This window comes from Cebus imitator, unplaced genomic scaffold (assembly GCF_001604975.1).
Source record: "Cebus imitator isolate Cc_AM_T3 unplaced genomic scaffold, Cebus_imitator-1.0 Scaffold41, whole genome shotgun sequence".
Taxonomy (NCBI): Eukaryota; Metazoa; Chordata; class Mammalia; order Primates; family Cebidae; genus Cebus; species Cebus imitator.
Genome location: NW_016107356.1, coordinates 1,479,196 through 1,504,659, shown reverse-complemented (window position 1 = coordinate 1,504,659; position 25,464 = coordinate 1,479,196). Strand labels below are relative to the sequence as shown.

Sequence of the window (25,464 nt, the reverse complement as noted above, 5' to 3'; positions counted from 1 at the left end):
CTGCCACCCCTAAACCCTACCCAGTCAGGTTTAGGTGTCCTAGGTAAGGCCACGGCACCTTGTCAGAGCGTCAGTGAGGCTGGACACTCTTACCCATTGTGTGTCAGTCTCTCCCACTGGTCCATGAGCCACTTGAAGGCAAGGTTAGACCTTTTATCTCTAAACCCCAGGGCCTGCCACAGAGTAGGTATTCAATAATGGATGAATAAATAAATGCCTTAAGTTATAAAGTGCAATCTAAAATGAAGTCTAAATGTGATTAAATAAAAACCTATTGACAATATTCTAGTCAGTGGTAATTTGCAAATTTGTGAATGTCATTTCATTTACATCAGAACTTCTATTTATGGGAAGCAATAAAAACCAAATCTTTATGGTTGTTAAAATAATGATATAGTGGTCAGACTGAAAAAGGCAGTCAAGCCCTAACTTAGTTTTCACGCATTAAAAAATAAATGGTAGTTTTGAAAATGGTTGATAGCTGTTTTTCACCTGTTTAGCTTGATGTCTGTATATTGACCTACTGCACTGATTTCATGGAATGGAGCTTCTCATTTAATATCCCAAGTTGCAATCATTGGTATCATCCCCATGGGTGAGAAGGGTTGACTAGTAGCGCAACGGAGAAGCACATCCCAAATCATGTTCTTCTCCCATCTCTTGATTTATGCTGAGATAGAATAGTCGGGGCCAGGCATGGTGGCTCGCGCCTATAATCCCAGCACTTTGCAAGGCCAAGGCGGGTGGATCACCTGAGGTCAGGAGTTCAGACCAGACTGGGCCAACATGGTGAAACCCTGTCTCTACTAAAAATACAAAAATTAACCAGGAGTGGTTGTGGGCACCTGTAATCCAAGCTACTCAGGTGGCTGAGGCAGGAGAATCGCTTGAACTGGGGAGGCAGAAGTTGCAGTGAGCCGAGATCATGCCACTGCACTCCAGCCTGGGCTCTTGGGTTTGTTCTAATAGTTAACATTTATTGATCAGTTCTGCAAGACAATGTACTAACACATTTTTAATATACATTGATTCATTTAATGTTTCCCAAAAGCTTATGAAGTAGTTGAATTTCCGTCTGTGCTATATATGTGAGGAAATAGTTTACAGAGGTTAAATAGTGGGGCAAGACCACACAGAGTGGTAGAATAGGGATGTGTAACCTGGTCTTTTTAATTCTAAACCATTATGTTAAACAAGGAGTCAGCAAACATTTTCTGTAAAGGACTAGACTGTAAATATTGTAGGCTTCGTGGGCCATATGGTCTCTGTCACAACCACTGAACTCTGCCTCTGTAACACAAAAGCAGCCATACAGTAGGAGAATGAATGAACATGGCTGTGTTCTAATAAAATCTTCTTTATGAACATTGAAAATTAAAGCTTCTGTGACCTTTCACGTCACAAAACATTGTATTTCTTTTTATTTTTTTCAACCACTAAACATAAAAAACCATTCTTAATGGTCTAAACAAGAGGCATTCTAGATTTGCCCTACAAACTTCCCAACCCCTGCCCTAAACCATTTTTCCCAGGATAGTAAGTACGTGTGATAAAAGATTGAGGACATGACAACGGAATGATGTGTTGTCTTCTGGTTGTTAAACTGGGGTGCCTCCTACTGAACCCCAAAGTTACTTCAGACAGCCCAGTCCAATCTTAGATATAGAAGAGAACCTAAAAGTTAGGTCTGTTTCTAGGGGGCCTACTTGCCTTTCCAGCTGGGTCTGGAACATCTGGGCCACTACGGGCTCTCCCAGTAACCCTCAACTCTACGCCCTAAGGCAACTCTGGAACCAGCCCATCCTCCCAGCACTGTGCAAGGTCTGTCAAGTTGTTTCTCTCTCTGGTCTCAATGGACATCAACACATAAAAGTGAGGCAGATGGGAGACGTGCTTCCAAAGAGAAGCGATTTCACTGTTGATTAGGGTTACCTGGGAACACACAAAATCAAGACAGTACAATGTACTGGCCAGGAGTACTGAAATGGCCAGCCAGTGCAAATCTGGCTCTGCAGGGGAATGTGGTCAGTTATTTTGTCCTCCTATGCATCAGTTTCTTTTTCTATAAAATGTGGATATTAAGTAGTACTTACCTAATAGCATTATTATGGGGTTTATGTTAGTAGGTATTAAATGCTTGGACCAATACTTGGTCTAAGTTGAACTCAATAAATGTTAGTTTGCATTTTCTTTTTCTTTTCTTTCTTCTTTTTTTTTTTTTTGAAATGGAGTTTAGCTCTTGTCACCCAGGCTGGAGTGCAATGGCACGATCTTGGTTCACTACAACCTCCACCTCCCAGTTTCAAGGAATTCTCCTGCCTTGGCCTCCTGAGTAGCTGGAATTACAGGTGCACGCCACTATGCCCAGCTAATTTTTGTATTTTTAGTAGAGACGGGTTTCATGTCAGCCAGGCTGGTCTCAAACTCCTGACCTCAGGTAATCCACCCGCCTCGGACTCCCAAAGTGCTGGGATTACAGGCCTGAGCCACCACGTCTGGCCCAGCTTACATTTTCAAGAGCAATGAAAGAAGTCTTAGGAAGAGAAACAAAATACGTGAGAAAGGAACTAAGTTTTGGAGTTGCGAAGTTATGAGTGTGAATTTCAATTTCACACATGCTGTCTGTGAAATTCTGGTATTATGTGTGTGTTACTTTTGTGAACTTCCATATTCCCACCTGAAAGAGAGGAAGAAGATAATATCTGTGGCATAGAGTTGTTGCAACGAATATTTGATATGTCAAATGTGAAGTGCCTGGCATGTAATCAGTAAATGGTCATTTCTTTCCCAAGTCGTTTCTTTGGTGAAAAAGTAAAACCTAGGAGAGTTGATGATGCAAGCCGCATTTACTCAATCAATAAATATTTCTGAGAATAATATTTTTAAAAGTTAGAATGTTTTAAACTTTTCCATTTTCTCTCAATATTTCTTATAATATGTTTTAATCAGATCATTAAAGAAACTGAAGCAACTTATTTTAAAACTCCATTAAAATTATTTAATTAAAAATGATTTTTATTTTTATGGATACATAGTAGTTGTACATATTGATGAGGTACATGTGATATTTTGATACAAGCATACAATGTGTAATGATCAAATCAGGGTAACTGGAACATCCATCATCTCAAGCATGTCTTATTTGTTTGTATTAGGGACATTCCAATTCCACTCTTCCCATTGTTTGAAAATATGAAATAAATTGTTAACTGTAGTTACGCTATTGTGCTCCCAAACACTAGATCTTATTCCTTCTATCTAATTGCATTTTTGTACCCATTAACTAACCCTACTTTATTCCCCATCACACTATGCTCCCCAGCCTCTGGTAACCATCATTCTACTCTCTATCTCAATGAGTTCAATTCTTTTTAGCTCTCACATTTGATTTGATAGCAGTTCTTCTGTGCCTGGCTTACTTCCCTTAATGTAATGTACTCTAGTTCCATCCATGTTGTTGCAAATGACAGAATTTCAATCTTTTTTTGGCTGAATAACATTCCACTGGGTGTATGTACCATATTTTCTTTATTTATTCAGCCATGGATGAATACTTAGGTTAATTTCACATCCTGGCCTATTGTGAAAAGTGCTGCCATAAACATGGGAGTGCAGATGTCTCTTCTACATATTGATTTCCTTTCTTTAGGATCTATACCCAGCAGTGGGATTGCTGGATTATATGGTAATTTTATTTTGAGTTTTTGAGAAACCTCCATACTGTTCTTCATAGTGGCTGTACTAATTTACATTCCCACAAACAGTGTAAGAGGCTTCCCTTTCATTCACGTCGTTGTCAGCATTATTGCCTGTCTCTTGGATACATTTTAATTGGGGTGAGATGACACCTCATTGTGGTTTTGATTTGCATTTCTCTGATGATTAGTGATGTTGAGCATTTTTTCATATATCTGTTGGCCATTTGTATGTCTTCTTTTTAGAAATGACTGTTCAGAGCTTTTGCTCATTTTTAAATTGGATTACTTGAATTTTTTGCTATTGAATTCTTTAAGCTTCTTATACATTCTGGTTATGAATCTCTTGTCAGATGAAAAACTCCATTTTTATGAATAATGGATATAGCTATTTTGGCCCAAGAGTACAAGCAGTAGAGTTTAAATTAACTCAGCATCTAAAATTAAAAAGTGCATTATGTTGCCGCAAAAGGTTTAAGTCTAGGCTAAATGTGGTATTAATTTGCACTTAAGACATTAAACCTGACCTTTTAAATTTTATTCATTACAATAATAAAAACAAGCTATTAACCAATAAAGCAAGAATTTCCATACAAATGATACATGCATTTTTTCTAAATAGTTCTTATATAGGGTTTCATTTTGGCCCAGATAAATCGTTTTCTCATTTGTTCATTTCTTTGCTGTGATTGCTTTCTGCCTGTGCTTATTAAAATGCTTGTGTCTCTTTGATGAAGAAAAAGATTACTGATATTTGTTTTTTTGTACCCAGTTGCTGTGACCCCATACGGTTATGCATCCAAATTTGAGATCCACTTTGATGACAAATTTGATGTGTCTTTTGGGAGAGAGGGAGAGACGATGAGTCTAGGCTGTCGTGTAGTCATCACTCCTGAAATTAAACATTTCCAGCCAGAGATCCAGTGGTACAGAAATGGTGAGTCTTTACGATGGATGCTCACTTAGGCTCTTATTTGAAGGAATTTGTAGACCAGATTGCATATCTTGCAGATCTGTTTATCAGAGCTGGAAGTTAGAGGGAATCTGGAAGTTAGAGGGAACCATCTATTACACAATTAAAAGGTTTTTACATGTATAGCAAAGTAGCAACACTTTCATATTTCTGGAGATGATATTTTTTTTTAATAAGTAAGATATGGAAAGAATCATAAAGAATGTATATTCGGCCAGACGCAGTAGCTCATGCTTGTAATCCCAGCACTTTGGGAGGCCAAGGCTGGTGGATCACCTGAAGTCAGAAGTTTGAGACCAGACTGGCCAACATGACAAAACCCCATCTCTACTAAAAATACAAAAATTAGCCAGGCGTGGTGGCGGGCACCTGTAATCCCAGCTACTCAGGAGGCTGAGGCAGAGAATTCCTTGAACCCAAGAGGCAGAGGTTGCAGTGAGCAGAGATGGCACCATTGCACTCATCTGGGCGACAGGGTGACAGTCTCAAGAAGAAAAAGAATAAAAAGAATGTATATTCATTTTGTCAGTCAATCCATTTGGTAAAACGCCCATCTTCATAGATTTATTTATACCACAGAAATGATATGTAACTTTAAAAAATACTTATGAAACAGTAAAATCCTGATACTTATGAAACAATAAAACTCTGATATTATTTTAATTAACCAGAAGAGTACATTAAGAAGAATTTCAGACCGTCGAACTTTTATTTTAATGTAGTAAAGTCTTTTTATAATTTTAAAATTTTTGACAAGTATATTCTGTTGTATACAGTATATCCAAGTTACACTCATGGTCCCTTAAGGACACAAAAATAGATAAAATGATCCTTTTGTTTTGCATCATATTATAGCAGGCTGGTAGAACAGAAAGAAAATCCTTCTGTTGTCAGTTCCTCTGACCCTGGCTTTAAATCACAATTCAATCTCACTTTGCTTCCAAAGGGACTAGAGCCATGATACTTTGGTGTGAGAAAGACATAAGGATTTAATTTCCTCTTTTAAACTCCATTTGGGTTAAAGTCTATTTAAAGTAACACTCCAGTCAAACCCAATCAAAGCAAAATAAAACAAAAAAGCTATCAAAACAAGTTGATGAGTTGAAGCATTGGACTTAAGAAATAATGTTATTTCTAAAATAACAATAGGCCGGACACAGTGGCTCATGCCTGTAATCCCAGCACTTTGGGAGGCCAAGGGGGGCTCATCACCTGAGGTCAGGAGTTTGAGACCAGCCTGGCCAACATGGCGGGACCCTGTCTCTACCAAAAAATACAAAAGTTAGCTGGGTGGGGTGGCGCAAACCTGTAGTCCCAGGTACTTGGGTGGATGAGGCAGGAAAATCGCTTAAACTCTGAAGGCAGAAGTTGCAGTGAGCTGAGATTGCGCCACTGCACTCCAGCCTGGGTGACAGAGCAGGACTCCGTCTCAAAACAAAACAAAACAAAAAAAAACATAAAATAAAATAACAATAAATCTTAGGTCCAAATACACTGAGTTTCTATACTAGAGTATCTCATAGAATAGACCAAGCCATATAAACTGTCTGAAGAGAATAAGGGATTACCCCAAATCACACAGCCAAATTCTGGCCACGGGAGACCTCCAGACCTGCTGGCTTTCACTCTAAGCCTGGAGATCTTTTCATTACCATGTGCCTGCCTCCTTTTATATTGTCTGTATTAGGTCTAATATAGAAAAAAGCCTCATGAGAAAATTTGTACTTTCTCTTACCTGTCTGCCTCCTTTTATGCCTAGGTATTGAAAAAGGCATTGGCATTTAAGAAATTTAATGCTAGGAACTAGCATGGGCCTACATAGATAATTATCTGTGAGGCCCATGCTAGGTCCTAGCTAATAGAAGATGTGTCATGGAGAGAGCAATGAATAGGGCCCAGGGACTTTCATCATCCTTTCTAATTTATCTTAAAGTCTTCACTAGGTTTATTTCTACAGAGGATTATATTTTTAAGCTCTTAAACACTTTAAAATTCCAGACACATTTAGTAGTGTGCTAGTAAGATCATCATATAATTTTTCTGTTTGTTTTAGAAAATAAATTTTGCAAAAATACAGAAAAAAATGAAAGAAAAAATAGTTAATGATAATGCTTTGCAGTATTTTCCTGTAAGATACTTTATTATTATTATTCGTATTACTATTTATTATTCAAACTCCATTTTGTTCAGGTAAAAAAACAAAGGCACAAAGAGGTTAAGTAATTTGCTTAAAGTTACATAATTAGTTAATGAAAGAGATTGGACTGAGCTGGGCACCATAGCTCAGGCCTATAATCCCAGCACTTTGGGGGGCCAAGGTGGGCGGATCACTTGAGGTCCGGAGTTTGAGTCCAGCCTGGCCAACATAGTAAAACTCCATTTCTACTAAAAAAAACCTATATATATATATATATATATACACACACACACACACACACACACACACAAATTAGCCAGGCATGGTGATGAGTGCCTGTAATCCCACCTACTCGGGAGGCTGAGGCATGATAATCACTTGAACCCGAGAGGCAGAGGTTGCAATGAGCTGAGATCACACCACTGCACTTTAGTCTGGGTGACAGAGAGAGACTCCTTCTCAAATAAAAATTAAAAAAAAAAAATTCAGATAGAAAGAGATCAGGCTGAGATATAGATCTTTCTGGAGCTGACTTTTTGGGCCTGTGAACGGTGCCATCCTACAGGACCAAGAGACCTGGGGTTCGTTTAGTGCTCTGCTGTCACCCCCTTGAAGTTCATAATCACTTTATCTTTGACCTTGTGTTTTATACATGGAGTCCAAAGGGACTATGGCACATGCACGTGATTGGAGTGGCCATGCAGACTCAGGCTCCCAGGGCACAGTGGGGAGTGGGCAGTGTGAGCACCAGGCAGCAGGTGTGGTCTTCAGGTGTGCACATGAGCACCTGGGGCAGTCTGTGGCACCATGGGATTTCAAGATGATGGCAGAGACCAGAACCTAGGGCCAGATGGGAATTAGCAATGGTGGTGGCACCAGCAGCAGTAGCAGTGGTGATGGGTCCCATGGCTGCAGAGGAGAGAAGGGGCTCCGTGTGGAGGCAGCACAGGGACACAGTGTGGGGCCAGCTTGTCCGGCCTCCCCTAGAACTCAGCTCTGTGGGATCTGCACAGATATTAACTCCTGGCCCGGGCATGGGGACAGGAACTGCTGGCAATAGGACAGTAAACTTTGTTAGTAAAATATTATAAAATAAAAGTGTACAGGTAGACACTGCAATAAAGCACATAAGGCAGTTATTAGACTTCTTCAAGGTTGGAATCTCTGGTTTTGAGGCTTAGAATTAGAAATTAAATTTAAAGATTGTAGCATTTGATGGAAAAGAACATTTTCATATGAAACTTTGGATAAGCTTATTATTAACAAGGAAGACAGTTTTAAAATTACCACTTGTAATTGAAGATACAGTAGTAAATACATAAACATCCTGAATTATATACAAATCACAAAACCATGTTTGACTTGTAGTATGTCCTCCACGAAAATTATAAGCCATATTGGTCAAAGCATTAAAATGAAACCGTACAAATTCACTCTTAAAATTAAATTGAGATTTACATGAAACTGATTTGTATGAAGAGTTAAATCTCTTTAGAATAATTGTCCCTTAAGAATCATCAGTTCTAGATTACTAAAATTTATATTTTGAAATAGTTTCTCAGAAAGTTAACCAATGTTGTCATAGCCTATGTAACTTTCTTAACAGCTCCAGTAACAGTTGCATCAGCAGAAAGTTCTTTCTAAAAATATTATGGAAATTCATTCATGAGCTTACATTTCTAAAGAGTGACTGATGTTGCTTTTAATTATATAGATTTGAAATGAAGTTGCTAAAAGTATACATTTTGATGACTAATAAATGAATTTGCAGAAAAGCAGGCCAGAAATATCTTATCAATCAAGTTATCATACTTGTAACATATTATTATTGATTCCATATAAAATTATGGTACCAAAATATGATTTTTTGCAACTGTATTACCCCTATTATATTATTATAAGTAATACAATATTTTTAAAGGAATAAGACATATTTTAGTTTAATTGCACTTTTTAAAATTGCACTTTAATTGCATTTTTTCTCTGCTTTTTGAACAAGGGGCCTTGAAATCTAATTTTGCACCAGGCCCTAGCAGATTATGTGTCTGCCTCTGATCCCCTTACTTTTGGTCCAGTATTTTTACCAGTGTAAGCATATCGGAATGGCTCAAAGTCCTAGAGACTTCCTCTAGTAGCTAAATCACTTTCAATATGTGAAAGGCTGAGGAGAGGGCCGAGCACAGTGGCTCATGCCTGTAATCCCAGCACTTTGGGAGGCCGAGGCGGGTGGGTCACGAGTTCAAGAGATCGAGACCATCCTGGCCAACACAGTTAAACCCCATCTCTACTAAAAATACAAAAATTAGCCTGTGTGGTGACACGCGCCTGTAGTCCCAGCTGCTCGGGAGGCTGAGGCAGGAGAATTGTTTGAACCCAGGAGGCAGAGGATGCAGTGAGCCAAGACTGCACCACTGCACTCCAGCCTGGCACCTGGCAACAGAGCGAGATTCTGTCTCAAAAAAAAGAAAAGAAAAGGCTAAGGAGAGGAATGGAGAGGAGACAAGAAGGAAGTAATAAAGCAAAAATAAGTTAATTTGCTTGCTTTTTATAAATTTCTAGGAGTACCTCTTTCTCCATCAAAATGGGTGCAAACACTTTGGAGTGGAGAGCGGGCCACACTGACATTTTCGCATCTCAACAAAGAAGATGAAGGACTCTATACAATCCGTGTACGGATGGGAGAATATTATGAACAATATAGTGCTTATGTCTTTGTTCGAGGTAAGTCCCAGCAAAAAGCAAAACACCTAACTATTTAATACACTAAAGCCAAAGCAGTTTTTGATTACAAAACAGTTCAAACATGTTTTGTAATGATGAAAGAGTCATTTGAAAATTCTGGCCAGGTGCAATGGTTCATGCCTGTAATCCCAGCACTTTGGGAGGCCAAGGTCGGAGGATCTCTTTAACCCAGGCATTTGAGACCAGCCTAGTAACATAAGTGAGAACCCATTTCTACAATTTTTAAAAAAAAATTAGCTGGGCATGATGGCATGCACCTGTGGTCCCAGCTACTTTGGAGGCTGAAGAGGGAGGATCACTTAAGCCTGGGAGATCAAGGCTGCAGTGAGCTATGATTATACCACTGCACTCCAGCCTGGGTGATGAAACGAGACCCTCCTCTCTCAAAAAAAAAAAAAAAAAAAAAAAAAAGATAAGAGAAAGAAAAAAAGAAAATTACTGCAGTTTACATTGAATAAGAATATGTTAGTTTCCATTAAAATAAACCTAGGCCCAGTGGCTCATGCCTATAATCCCAGCACTTTGGGAAGCTGAGACAGGTGGATCACTTGAGCTCAGGAGTTTGACACCAGCCTGGGCAACATGGTAAAACCCCATTTCTACAAAAAATACGAAAAAATTAGTCAGGCATAGTGGTCCGCGCTTGTAGTCTCAGCTACTTGGGAAGCTGGGGTGGGAGGATGTCTTGAGCCTGGCAGGCAGAAGTTCCAGTTGGCTGAGATTGTGCCACTGTACTCCAGCCTGCGTAACAGAGTGAGACTCTGTCTCAAAGCAAAACAAACAAAGTAGCACTAGTGTAAAAGGTAAAACCTGAGGGCACCAACTCAAAAGTCACCATTTTCCAGACCATGTTACTATCATTAATATCAGGACTTTCTTCACCTTGTGGGAGCCACTAGTACGGTTGCCTATGGCTATTCAGGTGGAAATACTAAATCCTAACGATACCAGCCAGCTCAGTTTAAGGAAGCTGCTGCAAAAGAGGGATGTGTGATTTTGGGTGTAAGCCTTTAATATGCATTTCAGAGAGTAAATTTATTATTTTATTTCAGTCCTCTTGGCCTATAACTGAACTTTATAGTCTCTGTTTTGATGAACTAGGAAGAAAGGGGTTTCAGCTTAATTCTTGAGACAAACCATAATTGTTGACTTTAGGAATCTCTTTTTTTCAGTGGTGTCTTAAATGGATTGGATACGTACAAGTGGAATATTATTCCTCCACAGGATCCTAGCACTTTAGAAGACCATTAGCACTTTCAGGCTAACAGGGTAGTATTCTGTTTTTTTATGGGACAGTTAGGTACCGTCATAAGAAGAGGTCCAGAAGAGGCGCAAGAAAACAACGTCTATAACGCTCACAGGTCCTAGAAACAGGAATAGCAGGACCACGTGGAAAAGGGCAGTCAGGAGTCAGAAGGGTCAGGAGGGGCAAAGGACTGCATAGACCAAGGCCTTTTTGGAGTTTCCTTGGGAAAGGAAAGTAGGGCAAGTAAACAGGTTAGGATTGGCTAGTTCAAATAATTTCAGTAAGCTCTAAGTTACAGGTGTGGTCCCTACTTGCCTGGTACCTGGCCCCAGAGATGATTAAGGCAGAGTAATATTGCTTCTTGGCTTCTACAGGCCAGATAAAGGAGGCGTGGCTGAAGTGACTAGTTTACATATCAGTCATGCTCCCTTCTGGGCCCTAAGAATTGTCTTACCTCAGGAAGGCAGGCAGGCCCTCCTTAGCCAGAAAGTGTCTCAGATGTTAAGGCCTCATAATATAGAGAAAATTTAAAATATTAACAATGCAGGTAGACTTGCTTATTTTTATCTGTCATGCACTAAATAGAATCGTAAACTCATAAACATTTTGAGTACTCAACCGGGATCCACAGACTTCCAAAGGATCTGTGATTAGAACTATATTTCAATATATAATTAAGTTTTTTGGTAATCACATGCGTTTTATTTTATGTGTTTAAATGTATTACTCTCAGAAGTAATACATTTACCAGTTTGTCAAAGGAGTTGATGGCTCAAAGAATGTCAGAATTCTCATCCTAGCACAACCCCTTAATTTTAAGATGCAGAAAATGAGGCTCAAAAAAGTACAATAATTTGCCAAAAACTTCAGTTAATTAGAAGGAGTAGTGGAACTAGGTTAGAGGTCTTCCAGTGGCTAACCCAGGATTTTAATCAGGATCTAGACTAAGCTGCTGAAATGAAATAAAAGGTTTGTTTCTCTCCTGTGTGAGGAGGTTGGGTATGATCCGGATGCCTCTTCCCAGGTCCCCTCTATGTTGTTATTGCACTGTTCCCTGGGGTACTGTCCCAGGCTCCCATCCCAGCCTATGGGGAAGGGAAAGAAAGGGAGGGGAGGGGCAGAGGCCGAATTGCACACATCACTTCTGCTTGGTACACACTTAGCACATGCACACACTTCACAGTGAGGGGAGCTAGGATGTATCATCTCTTGTTAGCCAGCCATGTTTTCTGCTAATACTCAGGGGTCCTGGTACTAAAAAGGAAGCAGGAAGGATGATTACTGGGGACAGTTAGCAGGCCATACCACGTCAACATTGAACAATACAAATGAACACTGAATTCTGTCTCAGACCAGCAACTGATAAAGATATCTGAATATCTATAACATCTGAAAAATGTGTCAGGCTTTCTCTGCCACAAAAGCATCATGAAAAAGTCTGTATCGCCAGGGAAGAGAGGAGCTGGCCTTCTGGGTAAATGGCAGTGAGAACTGACAGACTGCAATTAGCAAGTGTGGTTGTTTAGCCAAATCACCAGGATAAACCTAGCTAGATGAGGATGAACTAAGCTAAGTCTTTGCTTCCGCTTTCCGTTGTTTTACCAGAGCCAGAGAACATCGCTGACTGTTCAAAAAATCTTGTCACGCTATGGTGCTTCCTTCGTGAACTTTTCCTGGGAACCCTGACATAGTCTAGGGTTCCTCAACATTTCTCAGTGCCCACGCCCAGAATGGTGCCTCTTTGCCAAGTTTAGGCCAGACCTCACATTACTAACTATGGACAGGGCGAAGGTGTTCCAACTTAAAATTTACACTTAAGTCAGCTTTCAAATCCACAAATTAAGGAAATGGAAAGATTCTCAGTTTATCAGAGGATGGTGTGAGAGAATTGAAAAGATAAATGGAAAAGGCAAAACTGGAAAGGTAAATTTCAGCAATCATACTGTGAATTTTACAACTTTTAGAAAAAGACTTCACTTATAAATTTATTTTAAGTGATATATATTAGGTTTGTAAAAACGTGTTTTTGAGATATAATTTACATACCATAAAATTCACTCATGCCAAGTATACAATTTGGTGCTTTTTAGTATATTTACCAAGTTGGGCAACGATTACCCACACTTCACTTTTAGAAAATTTTGACCGGGTGCAGTGGCTCATGCCTGTAATCTCAGCACTTTGGGAGGCCAAGACAGGAGGATCGCTTGAGCCCAGGAGTTTGAGACCAGCCTGGGCAACATAGCAAGACCCCATCTCTACAAAAACTAAAAACAATCAACTGGGTGTGGTGCATGCCTGTAGTCCCAACTACTTGAAAGGCTGAGGTGGGAGGATTGCTTGATCCCAGGAGGTCGAGGCTGCAATGAATCGTGATTGCACCACTGCCTGGGTGATAGAATGAGACCCGGCCTCCAGAATAAGAAAGAAAAAAGAGAGAAAAGAAGGAAAGAAAGAAGGTTGGGGGGGAGGGAAAGGGAAGGGAGGGGAGGGAATGAAGGGAAGGAAAGGGGAGAAGGAGAAGGAGGAGAAGGAAGATAAGGAGGAGGAGAAGAAGGAGGAGGAGAGGAAAAAGGAATAAGAAGAGAGGGAGGGAGGGAAGGCAAGGCAGGCAGGCAGGAAGGGAAGAGGGGAAGGAAGGAGGGAGGGAGGGAGAGAAGGCAGGAAAGAAGGAAGGAAGGAAGGAATAAAGGGAAGGAGGGAGGGAGGAAGGAAGGAAGGAAGGAAGGAAGGAAGGAAGGAAGGAAGGAAGGAAGGAAGGAAGGAAGAAATTTACATTACTCCAAAACGATTTCTTCTCCCTATTTCCCTCTCCCATACCCTGTCTAGCCTTCTGCAACCACTAATTTACCTTCTATCTCTATAGATTTGTCTTTCTGGACATTTCTGGATCTCTTTGGTTTTTTATGTCTGTCCTGTTTGGCTTTACGTGTTTTGAGGTTCATTCATATAGTAACACATATTGTTCCTTTTTCTTATTAAATTGCATTCCAATGCATGGATATGCATCCTTTGCCTATACATTCACCCACTGATGGACCGTGGGACTGTTTTCATTCTTTGGTTATTATAAATGACTCTGATATAAACATGTGTGTTCATATTTATAGGCCTGTATCTTCATTTCTCTTGGATGCCCACCTACAAGTGGAATTGCTAGGTCATATGATAAATTTGTGTTTAACTTTGTAAGAAACTGCTAGTGTTTTAAATAATATTTGTTCTTTTTTAACTTTGTATTCATTGAGCTGCATGAGGCCACTTCAGGGCATTGCTTTGGGGCTCTGATATTCTTGCAGCTTAGAAAATAGCTTTCATACCAGAATGATCAGTGTATAAAGCACCATATGTCTGCAGAAACACATTGTAAAGAGCTGTACACATTTGGCCAGGATTTTATTACATAGATAATATGTGTTCACTGTGAAAAAATAGATAATATAAATTTAAGAAATAAAAAGTAAAGCCATCCATAAGTCTACCACCCACAGATATCCAGTATTATCATTTTATTACATATTCCTTGAGGGTTTGATGTATTCTTTCCTTCTCTTCCTCTATTTCTCTTTTTTCACACACACATTCTCTCTCTCTCTCTCTCTCTCTCTCTCTCATGAAGAGAGAAAGAGACAGAGAAATAATAAGGTGATAATGTCATAAAAATATCATGAAAGAAGAATTGAAAATGGCAACTAAGTATTTGAAAAACTTTTCATTAATAATCAAATCCATGAAAATTGAAATGAGGCTGGGCACAGAGGCTTACACCTGTAATCCCAACACTTTGGGAAGCCCAGATAGGAGGATCACTTGAGCCCAGGAGTTCAAGACCAGCCTGGGCAACATAGTGAGGCCTTATCTCTATAAAAAATAAAAAAAATTAGCTGGGCATAGTGGAGTGTGCCTATAGTCCTAGCTACTTGGGAGCCTGAAGAGGGAGGAGAGCTTGAGCCTGGGAGGTTGAAGCCACAGTGAGCTATGCTTGCCTCACTGCACTCCAGCCTGGGCCACAGAGTGAGACCCTGTCTCAAAAAAGAAAAAAGAAAATTGAAATAAGATCTTTTTTCCTATCATATTGAAAAGGTTTAAAGTTTATTGAAATCCACCGGGGTAAAGGGATGGCGGGGCAAGCACTGCTACAGTGGCTGGCGAGTATAAACTGGTTCAGCTTTTCTCAGGGTCTTTGCCACTGGTATCACAAACAGACATATCCAACAATTCTAAGAACTAAGTAGACAAAGGTGAAAAAAATGTTTGGGGGAAATTGGAAGAAATATAGATATTCACCAATATGCAATTTGTAGAATAAAGTATAATAGATGTTCCATGAAACAATGATATAACACACAGCAACCAAAAACAGTGTCTACCTCCATGTATTGATATGGAAATATATCAGGAAAAACAGCTTACATGAAACTATGTAGTACAATCACTTTGTTTCAAAAATAATCATTTCTGAGTTTGTAAGTGTAGAATAAAATTCTAGAAAGATTTAGGCCAATATGTTAATAGTAGTTATCTCTGAGTTATAAAAAGCGGATTTTAACTTTTTTTGATTATCATATATTTGATATAAAATATATATATATAATAATTTACAATAAAGACTGACAATAGAATTACCTACATTTTGCAAAAAGTTCTTAATAGTCTATGTCAGAGGTCAAAACACAAAGAGTTGTGGGCTAATCTTTGATCTAATCATCAAACCTACAAAGAGTTTGACCATTTGGAGGGCTGGGATAGGGAAGGGCAGAGGCGTAGAAGAGGATTAATGTCGCCTGAAAGATACTATAGACCCCACACTGTGTAGCAGCTGCTAGAAGCCAAATACTGTTTCTTTGCATCACCATTTTCTTCTGTCATCCCAATTATGTTTTGTTTCCCACATTACATTTTAGCTTCTTGAGAACAAGAAGGATTTTTTTTTTTTTTTTTTTTTTTTTTAGAAAAAGTTTTTTTTTTTTTTTTTTTTTTGAGACAAGGTCTTGCTCTGTCATGCAGGCTGGAGTGCAGTGGCACGAACATAGCTCACTGCAGCCTCTACCTCACAGGCTCATACAATCCTCCTGCCTCAGCTTCCCAAGTTATGGGAAACACAGACTCACCCTACCACACTTGGCTATTTTTTTTAAAATACAGAGACAGGGTCTCACCATATTGCCCAGGCTGGTCTCGAACTCCTAGGCTCAAGTGATCTACCTGCCTCAACCTCCCAGAAGTGCTGGGATTACAGGCATGACCCACTGCACCCAGCTAGGATCTTTATTTTTTAACTTTTGCAGTTAACACCTAGAAGAATACTGAATGAATGAATGAGCGAATGAATGCCTGAGTAACTTGGAAGATTGTCAAGCCCACCTCAGCTCCAATCAATGCTATACAAATGCTGAACAATGGCTCCCTGAATACCTGCTGTCTGCCAGGCTCTGTTACAGTGCATTCCTGCCATCATGCATCTATGTAATGGATGCCAAGCTCACTAAACTCTGCAGAGGCCGCTGGTTGCTGTGCTATAGGCCATTAGCAAAAGGACATGGCTAGAGGTTGCCAGCTGTCCCCCTTGCAGCTGAGTGGCTTTCTAGCTATGCCTCTTTTGTAGCCCAAGCATGTCAGCCTCAGCATCCCCACCTCCTCTGCGGCTCTGCTCTGCCTTTGCCATCAGCATCCCCACTGTCTGCCATCCAGTGCTTTCAAAGCCTGGAAGGAAAGAAGTATCTCCTCATCATAATGCTCGTTTCCCATTGAATGGCATGCAGAGATTCTGCATTAAGTTTTAGGCACGATGAATTAGTTACATTCTCCTATAGCACTTCTGCAGGAGATATTTACCTAGACACTTTCCTGTTTGTTCATAGAGCAAGAAACAGAATGTTCAAAACCCAAGTGGCTTGAGCTCTTCACAGATAATGCAAACCTATTAAATGGAGAAGTAGACAAATATTTCTGCCATGTTATCAAATGTCCTTGCAACTCATAAGAGTTGCAGAATGTAGATCATAGGAGAAGAAAGTGTTTGTTCGGTTGACATGGGTGCTTTCCCTTGAGTGAGTGGCTCCTGCATATCTCATCCTCTTCTATTAACTGTTTATGAAAGCGTTGGTCAAATGCCATGAGGAATTGGCATGTGGCCTCCTCCTCCAGGGACCTTGCCTCTTGTCTTAATTATTCTCACTTAAACGGTTACTAACTGAATATTTTATTCCCCCTTTTCGCCCTCCTATAAACAGCCCTGATTCACTAATTTAGCTGTGTCTAAGGGGCCTCATGGTCAGGGGATCTCATTTCATAAACAGTGATTGTACTCCATTTCTTTTATTATCCCAGATTTTACTAAACTCAGATAAACTAAGCTCAGATGTGAGTATTGCATCGGAGTTTTTTTCCTAAATATCTTCAGCTTGGTAACAATCATTTGATTGAAACAAATGTTTTCTTTTCTCTTTCGAAATGGTAGTGTCTTGCCTTGGGACTGGCAAAGCTCCATGACTCGTATTCTCTTGTAGATGCCTTCAGAAGGGGCATTTGTCCCCCTTGGGAGCCTTTCTTAGTTGTTTCTTAGCAACATTGCACAATCAATGTCATGAGAACTAACTTTCTGAATGCAATACAACTGACTTGTCTGAATGCAATCTTCAGCCTTTCCATATTAATTTTCTTTTGGAACATTTTGGGCTGCAAGGGCCATGAGGCAAAGGTCATGGGTTCTTTTCAGAGCACTTTCTATTTTTTAACACAATGTTCTTCCTACTGAAGGTAAAAAACACACATTGTTATGTTGATCAACAAATAGCAAGATTTGATGCTTGCTGTGTAGGGGCCAAAGATTGAGCCACTGTGATGATGTGGTAAGAAGTATGTGCGCTGAGACCTCAGCCTGCGAAATTGACAGCATGTCTGAGAGGGTTAATGAATGGGATCCTTCTCTGTCTCCACAGATGCTGATGCAGAGATTGAAGGAGCCCCAGCTGCTCCCTTGGATGTGAAGTGCTTGGAGGCCAACAAAGATTATATCATCATCTCTTGGAAACAGCCAGCTGTCGATGGAGGGAGTCCTATTCTGGGATATTTTATTGATAAGTTAGTGCATCTGTTACAGTTATTTGGTCATAGAGATGCATGCTTGATTTCTCCCATCATTTCTAGGGGAAATATTTCTTTTCTGGCCTTCCTTTCCTCCTCTGTTTCTATTTCTGTATCTCTCATCTTTCTTTTTTTCTATTTGCCTCTGTCCCCATCTGTCTCTCTCTTTGTGTGTATGTGTATATATGTACATACATACACATACATAATCTATATACACATACATATAATGGTACATATATATGTGTATATATATATATATATATAAAATGGGTATGTATACCCATTATAGATACGTGTGTGTGTGTATTAAGTACTTAGAAACGCTGATTTCTAATTGAGTGCTTTTACAGCAGTTGGTACCTGATACCTAGGGATGGAGTGGATCACTCCCCAGCAGACAAATGTGACAGCTCATATCATACTGTTACAAAATTCATCTTTGGAATTTAGGTAAGTAGGTAGGTAGATATATATATTTTTTTCATTTCTAAGATGGCCTCTGTTAAGTCTCTAGTAGGTCTACAAATCCATAGCATTCTTGCCAAATTAGTGACACGAGCTGCTAGTCAAATTCAAAAAAATTCATCTTTGGAATTCAGGTAAAAATGAAGAATTAGATGTTTACCTACATTCCAAATATGAACTTTTTGAATTTGGCTACCAGCTCATGTCACTAATTTGGCAAGAATTCTGTGAATTTGTGGACCTCATAGAGGCCACCTTGGAAATGAAACAATTGGAATTCAACATAGTTAATGTCCATATTCCTAATATGTCAATAATTTAAGAATATTTATTTTGGTAATACTACCAAAGTCATCTTTCTATCTCAGGATGTGGTTTCAAGTTATGCAAAGAAGTAACAACAAAATATCAATAGTGCAAATGATGCATTATCTACAAGTTCTTGTCTACATTCTCCAAAACATAGAGGCTCTGATATTTATAGTAACTGGGCTTTACACATTAATTATGACATGAGTTTGGACAATATAGACAGTAAATTTAGATTATTGGCCTAAATAACATTGTTCTCTAACTTGGTTTCTATTCAGATCATTGCTCCAATTCTCTTTTCATTTTTGAGTAATGAAATCTCATTGTAGAAATCACCAGGGATGGATAATCTGGGTTGTGTTAGTACAATGGGTTTGCACCAAGGGTGTATTGAACCTCGCAGTACATAAATATATGTGATTGTGCTCAGAACTATTTCTAAGAAATAGTTCTGATAAATCATATACTATTTAACCTTATATATGAAATAATGCTTTCATAACATTTCATCATTTAGTGGTGATGGATTGTGAAGGTTTAGATATATTCTTTTTTGTGCTTATTGTCTTCGGCACATTTCCAAGAGATTTTAAACTTTGATCAGTGAAAGGCTGGGATCAATATGTACATTTTGTCCTCTTCTGGTCTTAGTCATAATGAAAATACCCACCTTGAGGCTATTATATATTAGACATTTACTGTGTGCATGGCACTGTTCAAAACATTGCATATATTAACCACTAACCCATAACTACCTTTTAAGGTCAGTACTATTATTTCAAGTAGGAAATGAATATCGGCCAAAGACCACATGTCAGTGAGGAAGCACTAACTCGCCTAAGGTCACGCAGTTAATAAGTGGCAGAGCTGGAATTCAGATGTGAGCTTGGCTGTAGGTTTCTGCTACAACATGCTGTGAAAGTGTCAGAAGCGGTGGCTTCCACCTTTCCTTCTGCCCACATGAGCTTAGGAAGCACCCTCTAGTATCACTGGGTCACCACAGCAGTATCTGCACAGAGAAGAGGCTGAATCTCTGGAGACAGGTGTAGTTTGAAGAATTGTCCTGGCCCTCTCAGGTTCTGCCACTGCCCCACCTCCCCGAACCCCTAGCAGCTCCAGAATTTCCACCAAGGAGGATGGATTAGGGGGAATGGATAAAAGGCAGAGATTGAAGGCACATTTGGTAACACTTTAGTTAAGGAAAGTTAGTACATTATCTATTCCACTTTACGTAAGGAAATTGTCTATTGTCTGTATCAAAGAGAGGAAGGTGATCATGAGGAGGGGCAATAAACCTCCCACACCAACCACCTTTGTCCTGCCACTGACAACCCACACGCCCCTGAAAATCATATGGAAATTACACATTTTAGACATAGAGCCATATTGGGGAAATGATATGAACTAAAAGTACAGCACTCTGCTCATAAAAAAAAGTAAGAGTTGCTTAATCCTAGTGCTGTAAATTTTAATCACATGTTGAGCCTCTAAAGCTTTGTTGATTAGGCCAACAGCATGATATGAGCTATCACATTTGTGTGCTGGGGAATGACCCACTCCATCCCCAGGTACCAACTGCTGTAAAAGCACTCAATTAGAAATCAGCATTTCCAAATACCTACTCAATCTGCCCCTGCCAGGCCTGGGCATCTCCCCGCCTCTCATCAATCTCATCTGTTAAAGAAACAAATATCTTCACAATAACCTCCTTACCTTTTACACAGGATGGAATGACCATCAAGTGAGAACACATAGTAAACTATTTTCCAAACTACAGTACAAATAGGTATCTTTTAAGATGCCAGATTTCTCAATGATACCTCTGTTTTTCAAAGAAAATACCTAAAGAAGACAAAGAAGTCACTAATGGTATAATTGAAGGCATCAGCCAGGGAGATGCTTGGGGGATCCTCTCCAATGCAAAGATTGTAGACATTTTTCTGCTTATTTCAGCAACTCCCAAACCCCTCTGCTTTGTACACAAGGCCCCGCAGATGCCTGCTTTTCATGCATTCGGGAAGGACGTAAGGCCTCTTTCCTCTTGGTAAAGAAGACACAGTGCATTTGAGTGGAACTGAGTGCCTGCAGTTCACCAGCTAGTGAGCCACATCTGCCTTGGATATTTTACAGAGAGAAAATCCAAAACAACTGGATGGGTTTGCAGCTCTGGAGCTAGTCACTGAGCCATACTTCTTTTAATATTTTTGTCAATCACACTCATTCCCTTAGGTGTGAGGTGGGCACAGATAGCTGGTCGCAGTGCAATGACACACCTGTGAAGTTTGCTCGTTTTCCAGTCACTGGATTGATTGAAGGTCGTTCCTATATCTTCCGAGTTCGAGCTGTGAATAAAACAGGAATAGGTTTCCCATCTCGAGTTTCTGAGCCCGTGGCTGCTCTGGATCCAGCTGAGAAAGCTAGACTTAAAAGTAAGTACTTTTCGTTTTTCAGGATCTTCTGTAAGCCTTTTAAAAAATGACTGCAGGAATCAGCTTCATTGCAAGGTCGTTTCTCTCCCTTCCACTAGAGGGAGGCAAGAGCAAGAAATCCTGTTTTTCATCAGAAAATTAGAGGACGAAAATCCCCAGAAAACATTGCCATTAGCCATTCTCTTAAGAGCTTTATTTTATTTTATTCAGAAGACTTTATGATGTTAAACTAAGTTCCAGGCATTGTGTGTGGAATGAAGTATGAAAGCAAAGAGGCTGGAGAGCATTTTTATTCCTGTTGTTATACATTCCAAAAATAATTTTCTTTCTGGCTCAAGGTCTATTTCTTTACCTTGGAGTCCACCCTTAGAGCATTAATATCTCAGTACAGTGCATCTCTCTATATCAAAGGAAAAACAGATAGACAACATTATATTTGTTCTATGTTTGAGTTCTCATATCAGACTCAAAAATAATTTGTTCAGGCCTGGTGCCATGGCTCACGCCTGTAATCCCAACACTTGGAGAGGCTAAGGTGGGAGAATTGCTTGAGCCTAGGAGCTCGAGACCAGCCTGGGCAACATAGAAAGACCCCAACTTTACAAAAAGAAAAAAAAAGAAAAGAAAAAAATGTCAGGTGTGCTAACACATGCCTATAGTCCCAGCTACTCAAGAGGCTGAGGTGGGAGAATTGCTAGAGCCTAGGAGGTCAAGCGTGCAGTGAGCTGTGATTGTGCCATTGCACTGCAGCCTGGGCAACAGAGCGAGACCCTATCTCAACAATAACAATAATAATATTTCAATATGTTTAGTCTCCAAGTCTTAACGTTTAGTCTCTGTGGTACATGAATCATGCCCTATATTTGTTTCATGGAAACCCATATGACATCTCCAATTATAGGAAACATAAAATGGCATTACGAGAAGTGTTGGATAGTAACATTTCAGTCTTATGCCAGGCTTCTCAACCTTGGCCCTGCTGGCATTTTAGGCCAGCAATTCTTTGTTGTGGGAGGAGGTGGCTGGGGGTGTCCTGTTCATTGCAGAAGGCTGAGCAACATCGCTTGTCTCTACCCACTAGATGCCGGTAGTGTCACCTAAGGGGAAAATCACCTATGTAGAGGACTGCTGGTCTATGCCACATTCACAGTGGTATTCTTTACCTTCAGTACATGTAGTGGCATTGTAAAAATCTAATTAAAATAACGTCACTGGCCAGGCACGGTGGCTCACGCCTGTAATCCCAGCACTCTGGGAAGCCAAGGCGGGTGGATCACCTGAAGTCAGGGGTTTATGACCAACCTGGCCAACATGGTGAAACCCCGTCTCTACTAAAAAAAATACAAAAAATTAGCTGGGCATGGTGGCAGGTGCCTGTATTCCCAGCTACTCAGGAGGTTGAGGCAGGAGAATCTCTTGAACCTGGGAGGCAGAGGTTGCAGTCAGCCAAGATCATGCCACTGCACTCCAGCCTGGGCTACAGAGCAAGACTCCATCTCAAAATAATAAATAAATAAAATAATAATGTCACAGTTTCCCCAGCAACTGTGTCTCCTCAGGTTCCTTGATTGCTCTTCAGTCACTTTTCACCAGCCCTCTGACTTCCTGCCCCCTTTTCTAAACTGGCAAATTCCATCTCATACATTCATGTACTCCTCTTTTATCAATTCCAATAAAAATAAGATTTGTCTGAATTGCAAATAAGTTATCTCCTTTACCACCTTTCTGTTTTTGTGCAAACTCTGGCAAAAAGTCCCCTAGTTAATGCAGGACTAGAACCATTCTCTCTGATGTTTATGGGATCATACAAGTGAATTTTCGCTTTAACTGGGTACCCATATCATTCATTTTTCCTTCCTCAGGATCTCAACTGATTTCCTTTGTAGATAATGTTTTTCAAAATGTAATGAGAAAAAATTGCTTTGCTGAGCTTTCCTGGAGGATCATCACCTCTCCTGTTTCATCTTCATTATGACAGATAAATAACTACTGGGCTTACGATTGTTCTGGAAATGTCTCTCCCAAACGCATGCTATCTCTTCAGAGGGGATGATAAAGCCTACCTGTTTCAGGAGATTCATATCAAACAGTTAAATGAACACAGGTTATTTACCTAGCTTGTACAAGTACAGTTGCAAAAACATCTACTCAGCCAGTCCAGGCAGATTCTAGGCTCCAGCAGATTACAAGTCCCTTGAGGACAGGGACTGTGTTCCCCACAATGCCCTCTACGTGTTGGATAAGATTCATAGGAAAACACATAAGTCTACTAGTAACAATCCCTGTTGTGACTAATCTAGCCACTTTCCCAATTCATCAGTGCAGCTGGTAAATTGCACATTTGTGAACGTCTGTGATTTTTATATTTGTGTCTGTTCAGGTCGCCCCTCAGCACCCTGGACTGGACAGATCATTGTTACTGAAGAAGAACCTTCAGGTAAGAAGTCTGGTTGCCCAAGATACTATTGCTGATGTTTTGCTAGGCAGTTCAACTTTTGTTGTAGAGGGTGCAGTGCGCATTGCCTAAGACATTTTGGGAAGAACATTCTAAAATATCTGGAGTTTTAAGTAACATTGTTAGAGAATCCCATTTTATTTTAAAAGCTTTGTTGAGGTGTAATTGTCATGTAGTTAAACTGCAAATATGTAACATGTACAATTTGATAAATTTTCCACGTGTATATACCCATGAAACCATCACAATTATCAAAATAATGAACATACTTATTACCCCTAAAATTTACCCCTGCCCCTTTGTAATTCTTCCCTTTCATGTCTCCCCCCATCTCCAGCCATCACTTATCTGCTTTCTGTAACTATAGTTTACATTGCCTACAATTTTAGATAAATTGAATCATGTTCATTTTTTTTTTCTTTACTCAGCATGAGATTTATCTACATTGGTGTGTTTATCAATTCATTCCAGTGTATTTATTCATTCACTGTTTTAAGCTTCTATGAACATTCTTAACTGTTTCTGTGGACGTATGCTTTCATTTCTCTTGCATAAATACCTAGGAGTTGAATAGATGTGTTATATGATAGGTGTATGCTTAATTTTTAGAGGAACTGCCAACTGTTTTCCAAAAAGATTGTACCATGTTACATTCCCACCAGCACTCCATGAGACTCCCAGTTTCTCCCACATTATCACCAGTGCTTAGTGTGGCCAGTCTTTTTAATTTTAGCCATTCTAGTGGGTTTCTAGTGGCATTTCTTTGTGACTTTGATTTGCATTTTACTCATAATGCCGAGCATCTTTTCATGTGTTCATTGGCCAGTGTTCGTGACATTGGGCATCTTTCTCAAATCCAGGTATTTTTCCTGTTTTTTCCCCTCCTGGAAATGTTATAGCATTAGTTTTTACATTTCACTCTGTGACCCATTTAAAAATTTTTTTTCTATATTACAAGAAGTAAGGGTCTCAATTATTACTATCATTTATACTTGCATATGGCTATTAAATTATTTCAGCAATATCTATTGAAAAGATTATTCTTTACCCAACGAATTTGTCTTGGCATCATTGTCAAATTCAATTGATTACATATTTGTAGATTGATTTCTGGAATCTCTATTTTTCTTTCCCCTTCGTCAATACCATACTGTCTTTATTACCATAGCTTTTCTGAGCTTCATTTTTTTCATATATAAATTTTAGCATCTTAAAAAAAGTATAAGTCCTCTAATTCTGTGTTGGCTTTTCCCCCCAAAGTTGTTTTGGCTATTCTGTCTTTACATTTCTATGTAAGTTTTAAATTTAGCTTATCAATTTCTACAGAAACATGCTGGGATTTCAACCTAACAGCATTGAGTCCTTTGATTTATGAGCATATCCTGTATTTCCATTTATTTAGCTTTGCCTCAATTTCTCTGTTTAGTAGTTTTAGTGTGCAAGTCCTGCACATTTTAATAGATTTAATCTCCAGTATTTCATATTTCTGATGATGCTGTAAATGGTATTGCTTTTTACTTTAATTTGCTTTTATAAAGAAACTAGTATAAAGAAACACAATTGATTTTTGTGTATTGATTTTGTGTCCCACAACCTTGCTAAACTAATTTATTAATTCTCATAAACATAGGGGTTTTTTTGAAATTTGTTACGGATTTTCTAATACAGGATTATGCCATCTGTAAATACACATAAATCCTTTTCTATCTGGATACCTTTTATTTCGTTTTCTTTCCTTATTGCTCCATCTAGAACCTTTAGTATAATGTTGAATAGAAGTGGTAGCCTGGTCATCTTTGCCTTTTCCTGATCTCAGGGGGAAAGCATTCAATCCTTCACCATTAAGCCTAACATTAAGTGTAGGGCTTAAAATATATATATATATATATATATATATATATATATATATATATATATATAT

General features: G+C 39.3%; 1 protein-coding gene across 1 annotated transcript in view; it reads left to right on the top strand.

Moving 5' to 3' along the window:
- Nucleotides 1–25,464, top strand: part of MYOM1 (myomesin 1) — a 168,465-nt gene that overhangs the window by 50,327 nt on the left and 92,674 nt on the right. The window contains exons 9-13 of the mRNA XM_017526074.2: nucleotides 4,468–4,632; nucleotides 9,365–9,526; nucleotides 17,735–17,876; nucleotides 20,889–21,088; nucleotides 23,469–23,525. Of these exons, the coding sequence (XP_017381563.1) occupies nucleotides 4,468–4,632; nucleotides 9,365–9,526; nucleotides 17,735–17,876; nucleotides 20,889–21,088; nucleotides 23,469–23,525 (726 nt within the window). The remainder of the gene's footprint in view (nucleotides 1–4,467; nucleotides 4,633–9,364; nucleotides 9,527–17,734; nucleotides 17,877–20,888; nucleotides 21,089–23,468; nucleotides 23,526–25,464) is intronic.